The 16,016-nt window shown below is 43.0% G+C and overlaps 1 protein-coding gene across 2 annotated transcripts in view; it reads right to left on the bottom strand.

Moving 5' to 3' along the window:
• Positions 1-948: 948 nt before the first annotated feature.
• LOC115177059 (beta-1,4-galactosyltransferase 3) overlaps positions 949-16,016 on the bottom strand; it is a 31,805-nt gene continuing 16,737 nt past the window's right edge. For both annotated transcript variants that reach the window (XM_029737527.1, XM_029737526.1), the window contains 6 exons: positions 10,705-12,027; positions 9,020-9,255; positions 5,205-5,392; positions 4,851-4,973; positions 4,556-4,660; positions 949-4,340 (listed from right to left, as the gene is read on the bottom strand). In XM_029737527.1, the coding sequence (XP_029593387.1) occupies positions 4,079-4,340; positions 4,556-4,660; positions 4,851-4,973; positions 5,205-5,392; positions 9,020-9,255; positions 10,705-10,990 (1,200 nt within the window). In that variant the 5' untranslated portion in view covers positions 10,991-12,027 and the 3' untranslated portion in view covers positions 949-4,078. The remainder of the gene's footprint in view (positions 4,341-4,555; positions 4,661-4,850; positions 4,974-5,204; positions 5,393-9,019; positions 9,256-10,704; positions 12,028-16,016) is intronic.

The raw sequence follows: 16,016 nt of genomic DNA, 5'->3' as shown, positions 1-16,016 counted from the left end.
GATTTGACTGCTTCTTCAGAGGGTGGGCCACTCCCCTTACATCATGCATTGGAAAAGTCTGACATGTTTATGGAGAGGGAATATTATATTTGGGAGACGGGATTAACGAATAGAATAATTCTAAATGTCCAGTAAAACTATACTAGACGTATCTAACAGTGAATATTTCCCACTACAGTAGACACTTTTTTTTTAACTAAATCAAGAATAAATGTTTTCTTGCATTGGTAAGAAGGAAACCTTGGAGTGAGTTAAGGTTGAGTAAGGATTTAGGGATGATCTTGAAAGTACTATCACTTCTTCTAATGCTAATTGTTACAGTATGGCTACAATGTTGCACATCTGGTTAGGTGCAAGTTCAGAGGCAATTAGAGTCAAAAAAGTATTGGTTCTGGGAATCTTATTCCTCTTGTAAATCAGTTGCATCTTTAGCACTGTATCATACATTTGACTCTGTACATCAGGGCTCTCCAACCCTGTTCCTGGAGAGCTACCTTCCTGTAGATTTTCACTCCAACCCTTTTCTAGCACACCCGATTCTACTAATTAGCTAGTTGATAAGCTGAAATCAGGTTAGTTACAACTGGGGTTGGGAGTGAAAACCTACAGAAGGGTAACTCTCCAGGAATAGGGTTGGAGAGCCCTGGTGTACCTAGTAAAAAGCATTTGTTTTGTATCATTTATGACAAGAAGCTGTTAATTATTTCTTACTGTTAAGAATCTTAAGTCCCTTTTCACAAATATATTGTTCTATCCTCTTTACAACTAGCCTGGCTGACGCAACTCACGTGACTACACAGCGAAGAGCTGTGACCAAGAGCTGTCAGCCAGACTACTTTACAATAGTGTAAGAAAATGGCCTCTTGCAAGACTGTCAACCAGAGCCATGTTCAGCTACAGAAAGGGTAACCAACACAGTTCATCCAGTCAGAAGGAACTTCACAGGTGTTTGACTAATCTTTGTTTATTAATCATTGTATAAGGCCACTCTGGACTGTGCAGACTTCATTGAGAGAGGAATTAAAAATCTGAAATATAGTATCACATTGTCCTTGTTACATTTTCAATGCCCTGCGGTGAGCTCCATCTTCAGGCACAGTCACCCTGGACAGCAGATCCACATCATAATGGAGTGAAAGTCAAGCTATACATCAACTGAAGCAAACTGCAGAGCACAAATAGACATGATAATACAATAGCATGATATATAATAAACCACTACATGAAGTGTTAAAAGGTACATATAGCATACGTCTTACGAATCACTACACAAGCATACACTTTAGCATGCTTCTAGAAACTCAAATGTGAATTCATGTGATAGTGGTCTGTGTATGGTTTTCTGTACATTCCACTCATCTAATACAGGGTCTGTGTATCATGCATAATCAGGCTTCATATGGAGTAGAAAAGGTCAAGACATAGTCTACATAGTGAAGCAGGTCACCCAAGAGATTCCTAGATCAGATAGTAGCACACACACAAAAACCTCAGCATCCCTGGAGTCAGTGGAATCCCATCTATTCCCATGTCAGCATGCAACCGCCAGCACAACTATCAGGCGTCCAATGCTTTCTCTCGAAGCCATCTTTGGTTTCAGCCAAGAGGCCTGAGTCCTCTATGTGATGCACACACAGAGGTTCAATTCCCAGTAGGGATCTAGTGTAAACAATCATATTGGTCAGGGGGTCCAGACAGCGTGCAAAGAGGAAAGTCAGGGGACAAGCCATGCAGTGATGAGGACATTGCACTGGGGAATTCTAGGGGTGACAGATTTTAGATAGCACAAAATAAAAAATGTAATATGTTGAAAGAATGGCTAGTGGGAAAATGCTGTAAATGCTAACCCAGTATACCTATATCAATCTTTAAATCAGTGCTTCAGCAGAATCAGTACAACCAATGAGTGTACTACACACAGTCAACTGGCACTAGTTTCCACGTCACTTACCAGTGCCTGATTCTGTTTAAAGACCTAATTAATTATAGTGGTTTCTGGTCATCCATGGACAAAGTTCCTGGTTTTCAGCTCTCCTGGTTTTCAAACCATTCAGCCAATTTAGAGTATGGAGATGGATCCCAAGTCTCTGACTATGGAGAGCCCACTAGGACTTCAATCCCTCAGTTTTAAGCTGATCATAGGAAACCAACATAAAAGCTCCATAAGGTAACAAACAATAAGATAAAACACAAATGACAAACCACCATTCTGATGTGAATATAGCCAGCCCACCTGAAGGCAGTGCATTGATTATTTCACCCGCACCTATTCTATTTGACAAGGCAAAATTTAACCCCACGTCAACACAATCTAGAGATAACTGGAGAAAAGACACATTCTGATTGTAGTGATAAAACCCAACCATACCAAAAAGCTGTGCCAGAACTGTGAACCTACTATGAGAAAATCCTTCAATAATCAGCCTGATATTCAGGGCCTGTATTGTGCATGTCCCTCAGACTAGGTGTTCTGATATAGGATCATTGTTGCCTTTGCCATAATGAATTTGATATGAACACGGAGGACCTCATCCTAGATCAGCACTGCTACTCAGATGCTTTATGAAGACAGGCCCAGGGGGTGACTACCATGCTAATTGCAAACAGCACTTACCCATGTCAATATCAGGGTAGCAGCTTCACTTTGTATATTAAACTGTAAAATCAGTTACATATGGGTCGTTCTGAAATTAGTGCCTTTTGCATCCCTTTGATATATTAAGTAGAAATTAAATATTAAAAGCCTGTTCTTTAAATGAAGTGCCCTTTAATACTGACCACATGGAAAAAAAGACTTTTTGACATATCCCTCTAAGCATCCTGTGACTTCGAGGAAGATTTTAACCCACATAACCTCACCATTATTTGAAAGCCCTAGTTATTTTGTTGCTTTGACAAAATAATTTCTGAAGACTTATTTCATCATTTTAAAGAAAAAAAAAGTGAACTGAACTCTCGTTTTAATATGGTGAAATTCCTCTTTAAATATTTCTTTCAAAAGAAAGATTGAACATATAATAGTCAAATCATAGTGTACAAGCAGGTGAGCTGGTTTTACTCTTTTTGGCCATTGTCTGGTGTTTTTGGATGGAAAACAGAGCAGCTCGAACATAACACGTCTACCCTGTTACCCATAAATAGGCTAGAAATGTTTGAACAATTTAATTTGCATTCAACTGCCCCTCCCTGTTGCATACAACAAGCTTCCATTCCCTCTGTCACAAGGGGATTTATGGCTGACTTAACCTGGTTACGGTCAACCCCGTTACTTTATTTGGCACCTGCTATGGTCATTTCTTTAATTTGACCTCGAGATGGGAAACCGTGTTTTGAACATGTGCTCTTTATGGCAGAATGTTAAAATTGGGTGAAATCAAGTTCTAACCAAGTTACACTACTCAAAAGCCACCTAATCAGCAGAAAGACCCATATGCTATTACAATATCAGTAGCATAAAATGGTTTTTCATTTATTTATTCTATCCCCTAATCTTGCTATCACTAGAAACGGGTTCCATTCATAACTCTCGACCTGAAGTTCTACTAAAAGGACAAATAGAACAAGACAGGTTTTCCTAAGGCAACGGGGGTTTTCGGCAGCGATATAAACTCATAGAGTCAGTCTTTTTTCCTCTCCTCTACCATAAGTCCCTTTCATAGAGTCAGTCAGTGGAGTGGTGGGACATAGCTGGAGAAGCTCGAGAATCACAACTAGGGTGGAGAATGCGACAGTAATTCATTCAGACAGACAAAGCCTCAGCCCACAGATTCTATCTAGGCAGTGGAGAGCATTGGTCTTCGGTTCAGTCTCTGCTATGCTATTGTTAAAGTCTCAGTTGATAATGTTGATCAGACCAGAGGAAGGAACAGAAGGAAAAGGCATGTGCGTATAATGGCCTCTAGTCCAATAGGGGGAGCCACCCACCTCTCCCCACTGTAGGAGTTGATATGAGGTGTGAAGGCAAAGAAAGGAGCGATTTAAGGGTCCAGGACTCCCTCTCACATCCCTGCTCCCAGGCATAAGTTAGGGGGGGAGAGTCAGTGGTGAATGGGAGTGGAGTGGGTAAAGGTGGTCCAAGTCAGTGGTTCATGGGTTGGTTCTGTTTTTGTTCCTGTTGGAGCTTGGCTGGAGGTTTGGTGGGGGCTTTGACTGGTGGCTTTGCTGGGGCTTTGGCAGGGATCTTGGGGGACGGCGCCATGGCATGCAGGCCGGCCTCGGTGCCGATGTGCACAGTGATGTTGGTGTAGAGGGGGAAGTGTTCACGTGACAGCACCTCGTACTCCACAGTGTTCATGCCGTCCAGCTTCCATGTCTGACGCGTCTTGGCCAGCATGTTGAACCTAGGGGGAGGCAGGGAGAGGGGATTTTAGTGATGGTCTGTGGGTTTATTCAACAGACCTAGGTCTTATTCGATAGAGGGCAACATTCAGAGGTAGCAGATGGAAATAAATAAATGTACAGATACAATGTGCTGCCTATTTGAAAGAATCTGAACATGTCACCCTACTGAATGGACCCCAGCCATACACAAACACGTGTCAGTCCTGTACCATACCTCCTGGGATTCACATCATTTCCCTTGTCCAGCTTGTGTTTGATCATCTTGTATCGGCCCACCTTCACCGATGGACGAGAGATGAACATCCCTCCTAGGGATACTCTGAGAATGGGAGAGAGGGAAGGAAAGAGAGAGAAAGAATTTTAATTGGGTTATTATCTATTATAAATAATAGGATTATTCTGTGTCTTTAAATTGTATCATTTGTTAGACAGAACAAATCACAATGGGTCCATTGCTCAATGAATTGGCTCAATGTTCCACCCCCAAAACTCCCAAAGACCACTCTCACCTGACTCCAATGTCATCGTCCTCTCCTCCCCAGCCCCAATAGTTGTTGGGGAAGCCGTTCATCTTCAGGTAGTGCAGTGGAGACAACGCTGACACCCCTCCGAAATACATCTTGTATGGCAGCCTAGGAGAATGACAGGATTAAAATAAAAATGAAGGATCAGATAGGGAACAAGTGAAATCAGAAATGAGTGAAGCCACGCATAATGAAAGAACTAAATGACAACTAAAATATAATACATTTTGTGTTGAATAAACTTGTGAAAAACAATGAGACTTACGGTGAAAAGAAGAACTAATAACCATAAGGGGAAAAAGAAGCAAAAAAAAATGTCAAAAAAGAGAATTGACTGACTTATATCCAAACTTGTCCATGGCGATGGCAGCGTGCTTGGGGTTGGCGTCGCACATGTAGGTGTTGCGGTCGTCCTCAGGGATGAGGTCCACATCATGGAAGAACAGGCAGTCCCAGTCCTCCTCCCGCATGGCCTCTCGGAACCCAACGTTCATCAGCTTGGCCCGGTTAAACGTGTAGTTACCAGCCTAAAGAGTACAGAGGTGGAGACATGGTTAAACGTGTAGTTACCAGCCTAAAGAGTACAGAGGTGGAGACATGGTTAAACGTGTAGTTACCAGCCTAAAGAGGGACAAGTAAGACATGTTTTATTTGGCCTTTAGAAACCCTTATGTCAGCAACAGCCTGCAAATATTCAATATTGACATGGTCTCTATACAAATTATAACAATAATAATAGGTTATTCAATATGAATGTTCACTATTTCCCTTAGGATTAAAAAAAAAAAAAATCAGTGGTGGCAAGGGTAACTGGGTGCATTGCTGCAAGCGGTAGTGCAATGACATGCTAGCTGTTCCCATAGACTTCCAGTCATTGAGTTAATGACTATCCATTTAAAAGCGCGTCTCAGCAGAACGATAGACAGGAGATAAAGATACTTTTTGCCATGTAGTGTATGTGGACACCTGCTTGTCAAACATCATTCCAAAATCATGGGCATTAATATGGGGTTGGTCATCCCTTTGCTGCTATAACAGCCTCCACCCTTCTGGGAAGGCTTTCCACTAGATGTTGGAACATTGCTGCGGGGGCTTCCATTCAGCCACAAGAGCATTAGTGAGGTCGGGCACTGATGTTGGGCGATTAGGCCTGGCTCGCAGTCGGCGTCCCAATTCACCCCAAAGGTGTTTGATGGGTTTGTGGTCAGGGTGCAGGCCAGTCAAGTTCTTCCACACTGATCTCAACAAACCATCTCTGTATGGACCTCGCTTTGTGCACGGGGACATTGTTATGCTGAAACAGGAAAGTGCCTTCCCCAAACTGTTGCCACCAAGCTAAGATTTCCCCGAAACATGAACAATAGCCCCCAACCATTATTCCTCCTCCACCAAACTTTACAGTTGGCACTATGCATTAGGGCAGGTAGCATTCTCCTGGCATCCGCCAAACCCAGATTCGTCCGTCGGACTGCCAGATGGTGAAGAGTGATTCATCACTCCAGAGAACGTGTTTCCCCTGCTCTAGAGTCAAATGGTGGCGAGCTTTACACCACTCCAGCCGACGCTTGGCATAGCGCATTGTGATCTTAGGCTCGTATGCAGCTGCTCGGCCATGGAAACCAATTTCATGAAGCTCCCGACAAACAGTTCTTGTGCTGACGTTGCTTCCAGAGGCAGTTTGGAACTCGGTAGTGAGTGTTGCAACCCGAGGACAGACGATTTTTACGCACCACGTGCTTCAGCACTTGGCGGTCCCGTTCTGTGAGCTTGTGTGGCCTACCACTTCGCGGCTGAGACGTTGTTGCACTTAGACGTTTCCACTTCACAATAACAGCATTTACAGTTGAGCGGGGCAATTCAAGCAGGGAAGAAATTTGACGAACTGACTTGTTGGAAAGGTGGCATCCTATGACGGTGCCGTGTTGAAAGTCACTGTGCTCTTCAGTACGGGCCATTCTACTGCCAATGTTTGTCTATGGAGATTGCATGGCGGTGTGCTCGATTTTACACACCTGTCAGCAACGGTGTGGTTGAAATAGCCAAAACCACTAATTTGAAGGGGTGTCCACATACTTTTGACCATGTAGTGCATATATCATATTTGGGCCCCCACTGCTAAATGAATATAGGGTAAACACTGACGTTGGTTCCATACAACAATAACGGGTAATGGGGTTAACCCATTAAATATATGGAGTGTGCGACTTCATTTTTATACTGTTTATTCTCCGTTAGTAGTCTCAAAGCCGACCGTAGGCAACACTGGTCTGGTTTCAATGATGGACTCTGTTGGCATAGAGGAACTACGTCACTGCCTAGGTCACTACTTTATCTGCTTGAATAAATACTACATAGTAGCTAGCAAGATGGAGATCCCAGAGGTTCTTTTTAATGAGTGCATTTCGCAAGTGGCTAGTTTGCATCAACTACCATTATTAAAACCACTGCAAAAGCTTTTGCCTGTAAACTTTGGCTTTGAATAGCAACGTGGATCACATTAGTGGAAACCAAGACTGTTCTCAGGGCTGGTTGCAGCTACATATTTGAGTCGGGGACAATTTTTGCGTTTTAGCTAACCCTAGCCCTTTTCCTATCGTTAACCTAATTCTCCTAACCTGCAATGAAAAGTCACTTACTCTAGTCAAAGCTGGAAGACCTGCCCTGAGAGCAGTGAAAGTATCCACTAATGACATACAGCGTTCTGGCATGTCTGTCTCGTGATTTGTTGGGCGAGTGTTCGGAAATATATTTTTGCCCTTATCGACATGGGTATTGAATTACTAGTTCCTCTATACCAGAAGAGTCCATCATTGAAACCAGACCCTAGTCACCTGCAACTATTCAACATGGAAATTAATTGTGTAGTCTACATAATGAAATCAATAGTCTGATTATTTACAGTACAACTGATCATCTGTAAATTGGCCAGGATGCTCTTGAAAAAGAGACATCAAATCTCAATGAGCCCTTCCTGGTTAAATAAAGGTTAAATACATAAAAAAAATATTACAGCATACACTCAAACGGTCTAATAATATTCACTCAACTAAAAAACATCTCAGGAGGATTACACCTGGCAAGATATGACATTTGAGAGTGTTACTGAGGTCAATAGCGTGAGTAGTATTTGTTCCTGTAGTTCAGTGTGTGTGTAACTATGACAACCAACCACAGCTGAAGACATGCAAATGCTTGAACTGCTGCTAGCCTGCATTATCTTGTTTGAGTTGAGTGCAATCTGGCACTGGTTACGCAAAAATACTGCACACATGCAGAGTTATGAATAAATGCTTTAGACATGATGCTGTAACATCTTTCTAATGATAAGTGCCTTAGAGCCAGTTTCATTTTGAGATGCTAACTTGGTAGAGGTTGGCTTGGCGTTCATATGTTGCAGGTAAACAACAAGCAGGCAGTGACAACTTGACTAACAGTGTGAGGGTAAGACAAAGTGCTTGTTTAAAGTGTAAACAAAGGGATTGCTGCAAGTTGTTAAGAAGATTAAACTCGGTTAAACCTTCCGGTAAGCATCTTTCAACCATAAGGCTGTGTGTGATTCCATGGTTAGGACACCAGAGGGTGGTTTTGATCTAGGCTGAATGTATACTTGGCCTCACCACTACAGCTAGAACGTAGTCCAAATGAATATATATTTTGGTCAATTGTAGGAAGTGTAAAGCACATATTCATACTGATAGGCTATGTTACAGATTGCACAATCAATTGATAACATTAATGTTGTCTTTAAAACAGCAATCAACAGTTGAAACAAAGTGTTTTTCACAAGCCCGTTTCAGTAAAAGGCTGAGGGATGGAGAAATGTGTAACCACTCCAATTCATAGAGCTATGGATGCAAGGACTGACCATTCATGACAGTTTTAACCATGTTTTGAGGCTAGACAGTGTTTGTTTACATTTACAAACATTGGAGAAAAACAAACGTATATGTTGGGTTCTCATGGAGTGTGACAGTTGAACTAAACTCATGAGTCATTTATAAGTTATATTCTTCAAGAATCAAATGGGTACATATCATTAATTTATACATCCAAAAAGGTATGTAGCAACTGACGATTGCCCCTTTAAAATGAACATTTTGAAACATTGTGTGTGTGTGTGTGTGTGTGTGTGTGTATATACGTATGCATTTCACCTGGTGGATGACGTAGATGCCGTAGTTGAGCTGCTGTCGCTGTAAGAATGGGTGAAGGTAATAGAGGAAGAACTTCAAGTGGTGCTCCCGGTTTCTGTGGGGAATGATTATGGCGGTGCGGTGCCGCGCCTCACAGTCAGGTGGCCTGTAGCGCCCCCCGAGGACCACCAATGGATTCTTCCGCGCAACTTGGGCCAGTGTCAACCCGGAAGGAAAGCTGACGTGGATCGGTCCACCTGATAAGAGAAACGGGGTGAGAAGAAGCTAGATGTCATAACAGCATTTTATTGCTAGACCTATATCGTAACACACCAATTAATTAAAAATCAGTAGGTTGTCCACGCTAGCATGCTCGTTCTAATAGAGTTTTTGGGGTTTGAGATCAAATGTTTTACATGAGACGACATGTGCCCCCTTTAATCCATTCTGCTCGGTCGTCTCATATAAAACCTCTCCAATCCAAAATGCTGCAGTATAGAGACAAATGTAAAAGTTTTAGCTTCACTGTCCAAATAAATACATGGGGGAGTGTAGGCCTAGGCTATGTAGCCTATGTGCTTTGAAGTTTGTCACTTCAAAGTCAGTAACCACTGCAAACAAATACTTGTGGAACATGCTGTCGTCTCATGTAATTTAAAAAAAATCTCAAATCCCAAAAACCCTGTTAGAACGAGCATGCTAGCATGGACAACCAACTGATTGGGGAGGCAGGTAGTCTAGTGGTTAGAGCGTTGGACTTGTAACCGAAAGGTTGCAAGATCCAATCCCCGTGCTATCAAGGTAATATGTCGTTCTGCCCCTGAACAAGGCAGGGTTCATGGGCCATCATTGAAAATAAGACTTTGTTCTTAACTGACTTGCCTAGTTAAATAAAGGTAAAAAGATAAACAAATAAAAGGGCACAGCAAAACATTGTAGAAGCCTTTGCTGTAGGCAAATCTCTTGGTTTCAGTGTGTATATCCAAATTTGAATGCAAAAAAGTAAGAAGTTGGAAACAAGGTAAACTGACCATTTGAACACAAGTATATTCAGACCCTCTAGTCGAAGCGTACAAACACTCCTGTTGGGTCAGCCGCCACCAAGTCTTGGCTCAGTTTGAATGATCTCAAAGTCAAAACATATCCTTCCTTCCCTTACTAGGGGCCATCATTGAAAATTGATCAGTTCCTGACTGTATAGGTGAAGCCAAGGTTCCACCATATCATGTCTACTCAATTCTGGTAACTTTCCCAGATATCCTGGGTGAAGGACTCCCGGAATCAGAACAGAAAAAGCAGGAAATACAGAATTCTCCAAACAGGATTTCTCCTACCGAAATTTGGCACGCCCACTACCCATCCAACCTGGTCAGATCAGTAGCCAACTAACAAGCAAGGACGGTTGCATGTGTGGAATTATTTGGAAATTCCCTTCCACAACAAACCAACCGAGGCTTTCTGACTGGCAACATTTCACATTACGTTTTCTGGCACACTAATCAAGTATCTGAGCCACTTTCTTTTTACGAGAAAGTATTGTTCTGGCGTACATTGTAAAAAACATTCCCTCTTCAGTTTCAGTCTGGAGAGGGAATGAAGTAAGAGGTACGGGGAGCGCTGGATAACTGAAGACGGCGGCTGGTGAACTCAGAGAAATATAATGGGGCTGCCAGTTCTAGGACTTCCATTTCTGTGTGTGAACTCACCTATCAGGGGAGACGTCTTGGGGCAGTAGGGCATGTCCTCGCCCCGGCCGTGGGCCTTGGTCAGGAGGGACAAGTTGGCGTAGACGTCACTGCCCGTGTGATTGCGCACGTGGGGCGAGCCGGCACCGGACGTCCCCAACGCAGTGGTCTCCGGCTTGCGGAAAATCCTGATGAAGTACGACACTCGCTTGTGGTAGCCCTCGCGGGACAGCAGAGCCATGACAACCAGCTGGACACCCAGGAACATGAACAGGTAGCGCCATTTTGACTGTAGCCACGTCGCCATGTCGCCGGCTCTGCGTCACAAGGAACTTGGAGAGCGGTTTGGTGATAGGTTTGGCTTCGTTAGTCCTAGCAATCTACACTAGAGGAACGCTGTGAGAGAATGCTTACTTTGTGGCTGGGTGAAATACGGGGTGGGATTGTCAACAGTCGGAATGGAGGTGTATGTTTTTTCTGTAAACAAGTGTGCACTGTCAGTATTGTGCAACTGTATGATATGACATGTGCAACAGGCAATGGTATGGAGGTGCATCAATGAAAAGTGCAAAATCCTTGAGATGTTGAAATGTTTCTTTTAAATCTATTTTCAGATATTGGAGTGTGATATGAAGTTAGATCAAGTTTATAGTAAAAGCACAGTGAGAAACCAAGAAAGGCACTTTGGTTTAGCTGATCACTGGAGAAGCAAAAAAGAAGGTAAAAAAAATATCCTGAAAAAAGATTGATGTCTTTATTTCAATCTCTTGTCCCACCACAAGTTGAGATGTGTCAATCTCCAAAGTCTGCTGGTGGCCCTCTGGTTCATCGATGGCGTGTGGTGGCGATACCAGCCCAACATCATGCTACTAAAATTCCATCAGTGTCCAAACCACCACCACAGCTCGTTTGTTTCCAGTAAAACGTCTGACTGGGTGCTGTTGTGCTGCCTTGTGTTCTCTAGCTGCTACTCTCATGGGGGCCCTCTAAATAAACAGCCACCAACAACAAAAGGGAGCACAGGCAGCTGTATAGGCCCCTATCTTTTACAGAGGATTATGGTTTTGTTTGGCTTGACAAGGCTGGCTAGAGAGGTAGGAAGAGGAAGTGGACCGAAACCAGTACAGTGGAAGGAGTAGTAGTCAGGAGCTGGCTGTGTGTGTGTTAGGGGAAGGGTGTGGGGACGGGGCACACAGAGAGCAAAGAGAAAAAGGGGAAGGTCCGATGGCGACTGCGGCTATTGTTCCATTCTGACTGACACTCTGGGCTAAGAGACGCTTCCAAGGGGGAGGGGTTCACCAGGCGTGGCGGACAGGGGCTCGGACCAATCCCGAGAATGGTGCTCTGAAAGACAACGAGAGAGAGGTAGGTGGTTAAGAAGTTGTTACGATTGACATCCTATAATAATCTATTGTTGCTGCTAGCATCTTTCCCAATTAGACTAACATAAATGATGCACAGCCGGAACAAACAGCTTGTTTGTTTTCAGCCAAACAGCCCAGCTGGAGAGAGCCAGGAGGAATCAGGCATAACAGGAGCTCCAATACGGACGCCTTCGAAGAGAACAGACCGCTGGCAGCAACCGAGGAGCAGAAACAAACAAGCTCAGAGAAGCTGAAGCGATTCAGAGAATCAAGTTAGAAAGCAGTGGACGTTCTAGCTCTAGGAAAAGGTCCTACTACTACCACCACTACCCCTCAGACAGACCATAGAACGTTAAAACGGTCCTGCTACTTGTGCTCGCGTAATCCTCCTTCCTTGCGATGGCTATCTGTTGGAGAATACCCGACACGTCGGCACTCACGAATCAATTAGTGCACATTAAAGACGCCAGCCTCAGACTAACTAATCCTAATCCCACATGGAGAGCCCAGGGATTGGCAGAATGGTAGAGATACAGAGTTGCAGAAAACAGGATGAGAGTCAATGGGCGAGGGTGTGTGCATGTATAATAATGATATGTATCAGGGTTTCTGTTAGCCAGTAATAGCCGGCTTTTGGCCATAAAAAAAATTGAAACGCCGATAAATGAAATTGGCACCGGCCAATTGTCCCCCCCTCAAAAAAAAACATTGCGAAATAATGCTTTTTAGCCTACTCATTGATGGAAATACATTTGACCAGTCATGCTTATCAGTCTATGGGTTCATTTGCATAATTTTGTATAATTAAATTGGCACGTATATTCCTTATGCATCACACGCACAATACAGCCTTTTTGTGGAAAATTTGTCAGCTAGCACTTTTATAAGGCCAAATCATAGCACAAAAATTCTTAATGCAATCTGTTAAAAATAGTTTTAGGGCCACGATTAAAAAGAGAGCATATTAATAAACACACAACTCTTTTTATCAACTGGTAATTGAAGTGCGCTTCCCATTCAAATGCATAGGCAGCAGGCTTCATCAACGCATCACACACCACGTTGCAATGAGCTGGAGGCAGTATGCATTTTGAAAATGTATGCTAACCATGTGTATGTGACCAATACAATTTGATTTAGCTACTTTACAGTGCATTCGGAAAGTATTCAGACCCCTTGACTTACCACATTTTGTTATGTTACAGCATTATTTAATGGATACATTTTATTTAAAAAAAATTGTATCCCTCAATGTACACACAATACCCCATAAATGACAAAGCGAGAAAAAAATTACATTAGTATTCAGACCTTTTACCATGAGACTGGAAATTGAGCTCCGGTGCATCCGGTTTCCATTGATCATCCTTGAGCTGTTTCTACAACTTGATTGGACTCCATGTCCAATCAATTGAATTTACCACAGGTGATTTGGAAAGGCACACACACTTTTTATATAAAAAGGTCCCACAGTTGACAGTGCATGTCAGAGCAAAAACTAAACCATGAGGGCGAAGGATTTGTTCGTAGAGTTTCCGAGACAGGATTGTGTCAAGGCACAGATCTGGGGAAGGGTACCAAAAAATGTCTGCCGCATTGAAGGTCCCCAAGAACACAGTGGCCTCCATCATCCTAGAGCTGGCCGCCAGGCCAAACTGAGCAATCGAGGGAGAAGGGCCTTGGTCAGGGAGGTGACCAAGAACCCGATGGTCACACACAGAGCTCCGGAGTTCCTCTGCAGCACGCCACCAATCAGGCCTTTATGGTAGAGTGGCCAGACGGAAGCCACTCCTCAGTAAAAGGCATGACAGCACGTTTTGCGTTTGCCAAAAGGTACCTAAAGGACTCACAGACCATGAGAAGCAAGATTTTCTGGTCTGATGAAACCAAGATTGGTCTGAATGCCAGGCATCATGTCTGGATGAAACCTGGCACCATCCCTACGGTGAAGCATGGTGTTGGCAGCATCATGCTGTGGGGATGTTTTTCAGGTGCAGGGAGACTCGTCAGGATCGAGGGAAAGATGAATGGAGCAAAGTACAGAGATCCTTGATGAAAACCTGCTCCAGAGCGCTCAGGACGGCTGACCTTCAAAACAGGACAACGACCCTAAGCACAGTCAAGACAACGCAGGCGTGGCTTTGGGACAAGTCTCTGAATGTCCTTGAGTGGCCAAGCCAGAGCCCAATCTCTGGAGAAACCTGAAAATAATGTAACTGTACAGCGACGCTCCCCATCCAACCTGACAGAGCTTGAAAGGATCTGCAGAGAAGAATGGGAGAAACTCACTAAATACAGGTGTGCCAAGCTTGTAGTGTCATACCCAAGAAGACTCGAGACTAACCGCTGCCAAAAGGTGCTTCAACAAAGGACTGAGTAAAGGGTCTGATGTAGATGTCATCAAGTTAAAAAAAAAAATACAAATTTGCACAAAAATTCTAAAAAAAACCGTTTTTGCTTTGTCATTATGGGGCATTGTGTATAGATTGAGGGGGAAAAAATATATTTCATACATTTTAGAATAAGGCTGTAATTTGTAAAAATGTGTAAAAAGGGGTCTGAATTCTTTCCGAATGGACTGTAATTGCTTGAAACCTGAAAGTTTTACTACATATTAAGAGGCATGATTTACCTTGCTTCAAAGTAGCCTAGACAAAATCTGACCATATCCGTGTAGGCAATTATTTTATACAGACATTCATATGTCATTGACACTAGTAGCCTATTTCTCTCATGTGCCATTGGTCGTCAACTTTGTTTCATTGTCTGGTAGCTAAATGCACACGTTGCCTTGTGTGCATTGCTGCACTAATAATGTTAAGAAAAAAAATAGGTTTATCAACATTTTAAACTAAAACGTTCTTATCCGTCGCATCAGATTCATTGCTTTTTAACGTTGTTCTATGTAGCCTAGGCCTACTGGTTGTATGAATTTAGGATCCATCATCCCACGACTGTCCCTGAGTCTGTTTGGGACATTTCCTTCTCGACAAGCTGACCAATAAAAATAGGTAAACTTTACTATAGTGTATGGTAGATTGATATAGGCTCACAGGCAGCGCATCAATAAGGCTAGGGGAAGCTAAGCTTTCCTTAACTAAATTGCCAAAATTATGTAGCCTTATTAGCATACTCCTCTCCAGAAATAAAATAATTCAAAATAGGCTACTAAAAGCATGATTTGGCCACAGAGGATCATTAGCTGACCTTAACCTCCGTGCAATTTGGTCAGCGCGTGCTGCAAATACCAAATAGATCATTTAAAGTCAAATGTTTTGTCATATGCGCCAAATACAACAGCTGTAGACTTCACCGTGAAATGATTACTTACGTGCCCTTAAGCAACAATGCGGTGTTTCAAAAAAGTACAAAAAAATGGTGCTAAATAAACAAAAGGAAAAATATGATTGTGGAGTTGCGACCGTCAGTGAAAAGAGGCCCAGCCAGGGATATTGCAATATTTCAAAATACAAATCATGGGAAGACAGAGTGGAAAGAAAATAGCTATTGCTGAAAAGACAATGAAAAGACTAATCTGTCTTTCAGTTGAGCGAACAACAGTAGACCCATAGCCTATCTTATTGGGACGAGCGGAGGGCATCAGCCCCATCGCTGGTGACTGTGCACCGTGCATATTCACTCTATCATTGTTGGCTCTGTCATGACTGTCCTGATCAGGTCAGGGTACAGGAGACCACCACCCTACAGATTATCTCCCAAACCCCCAACAGAGGAGGAGAGATCTAGGGGTCTGAAGATGTGGGGGTTTTATGACACCTCACGCCCATAATAAAAAACTTAGGCCACAGAGAAATTCCTTTGTCCTAACAATGGAGAACTGGCCTCAGAACATTAAACATGCAATAAGGGGACTTTGGAACAATGGTTTCCGTCAGCCACAATGGTGGTTATGACGAAAAGTGGAATATTAAAATGTATGTAACTTTTGTATCGTTTTTAAAGGTTAAG

The sequence above is a fragment of the Salmo trutta genome, chromosome 37 (assembly GCF_901001165.1).
Source record: "Salmo trutta chromosome 37, fSalTru1.1, whole genome shotgun sequence".
Lineage (NCBI taxonomy): Eukaryota > Metazoa > Chordata > Actinopteri > Salmoniformes > Salmonidae > Salmo > Salmo trutta.
The sequence above is the reverse complement of the archived record's forward strand: the minus strand, read 5'-3'. Positions and strand labels throughout refer to the sequence as shown.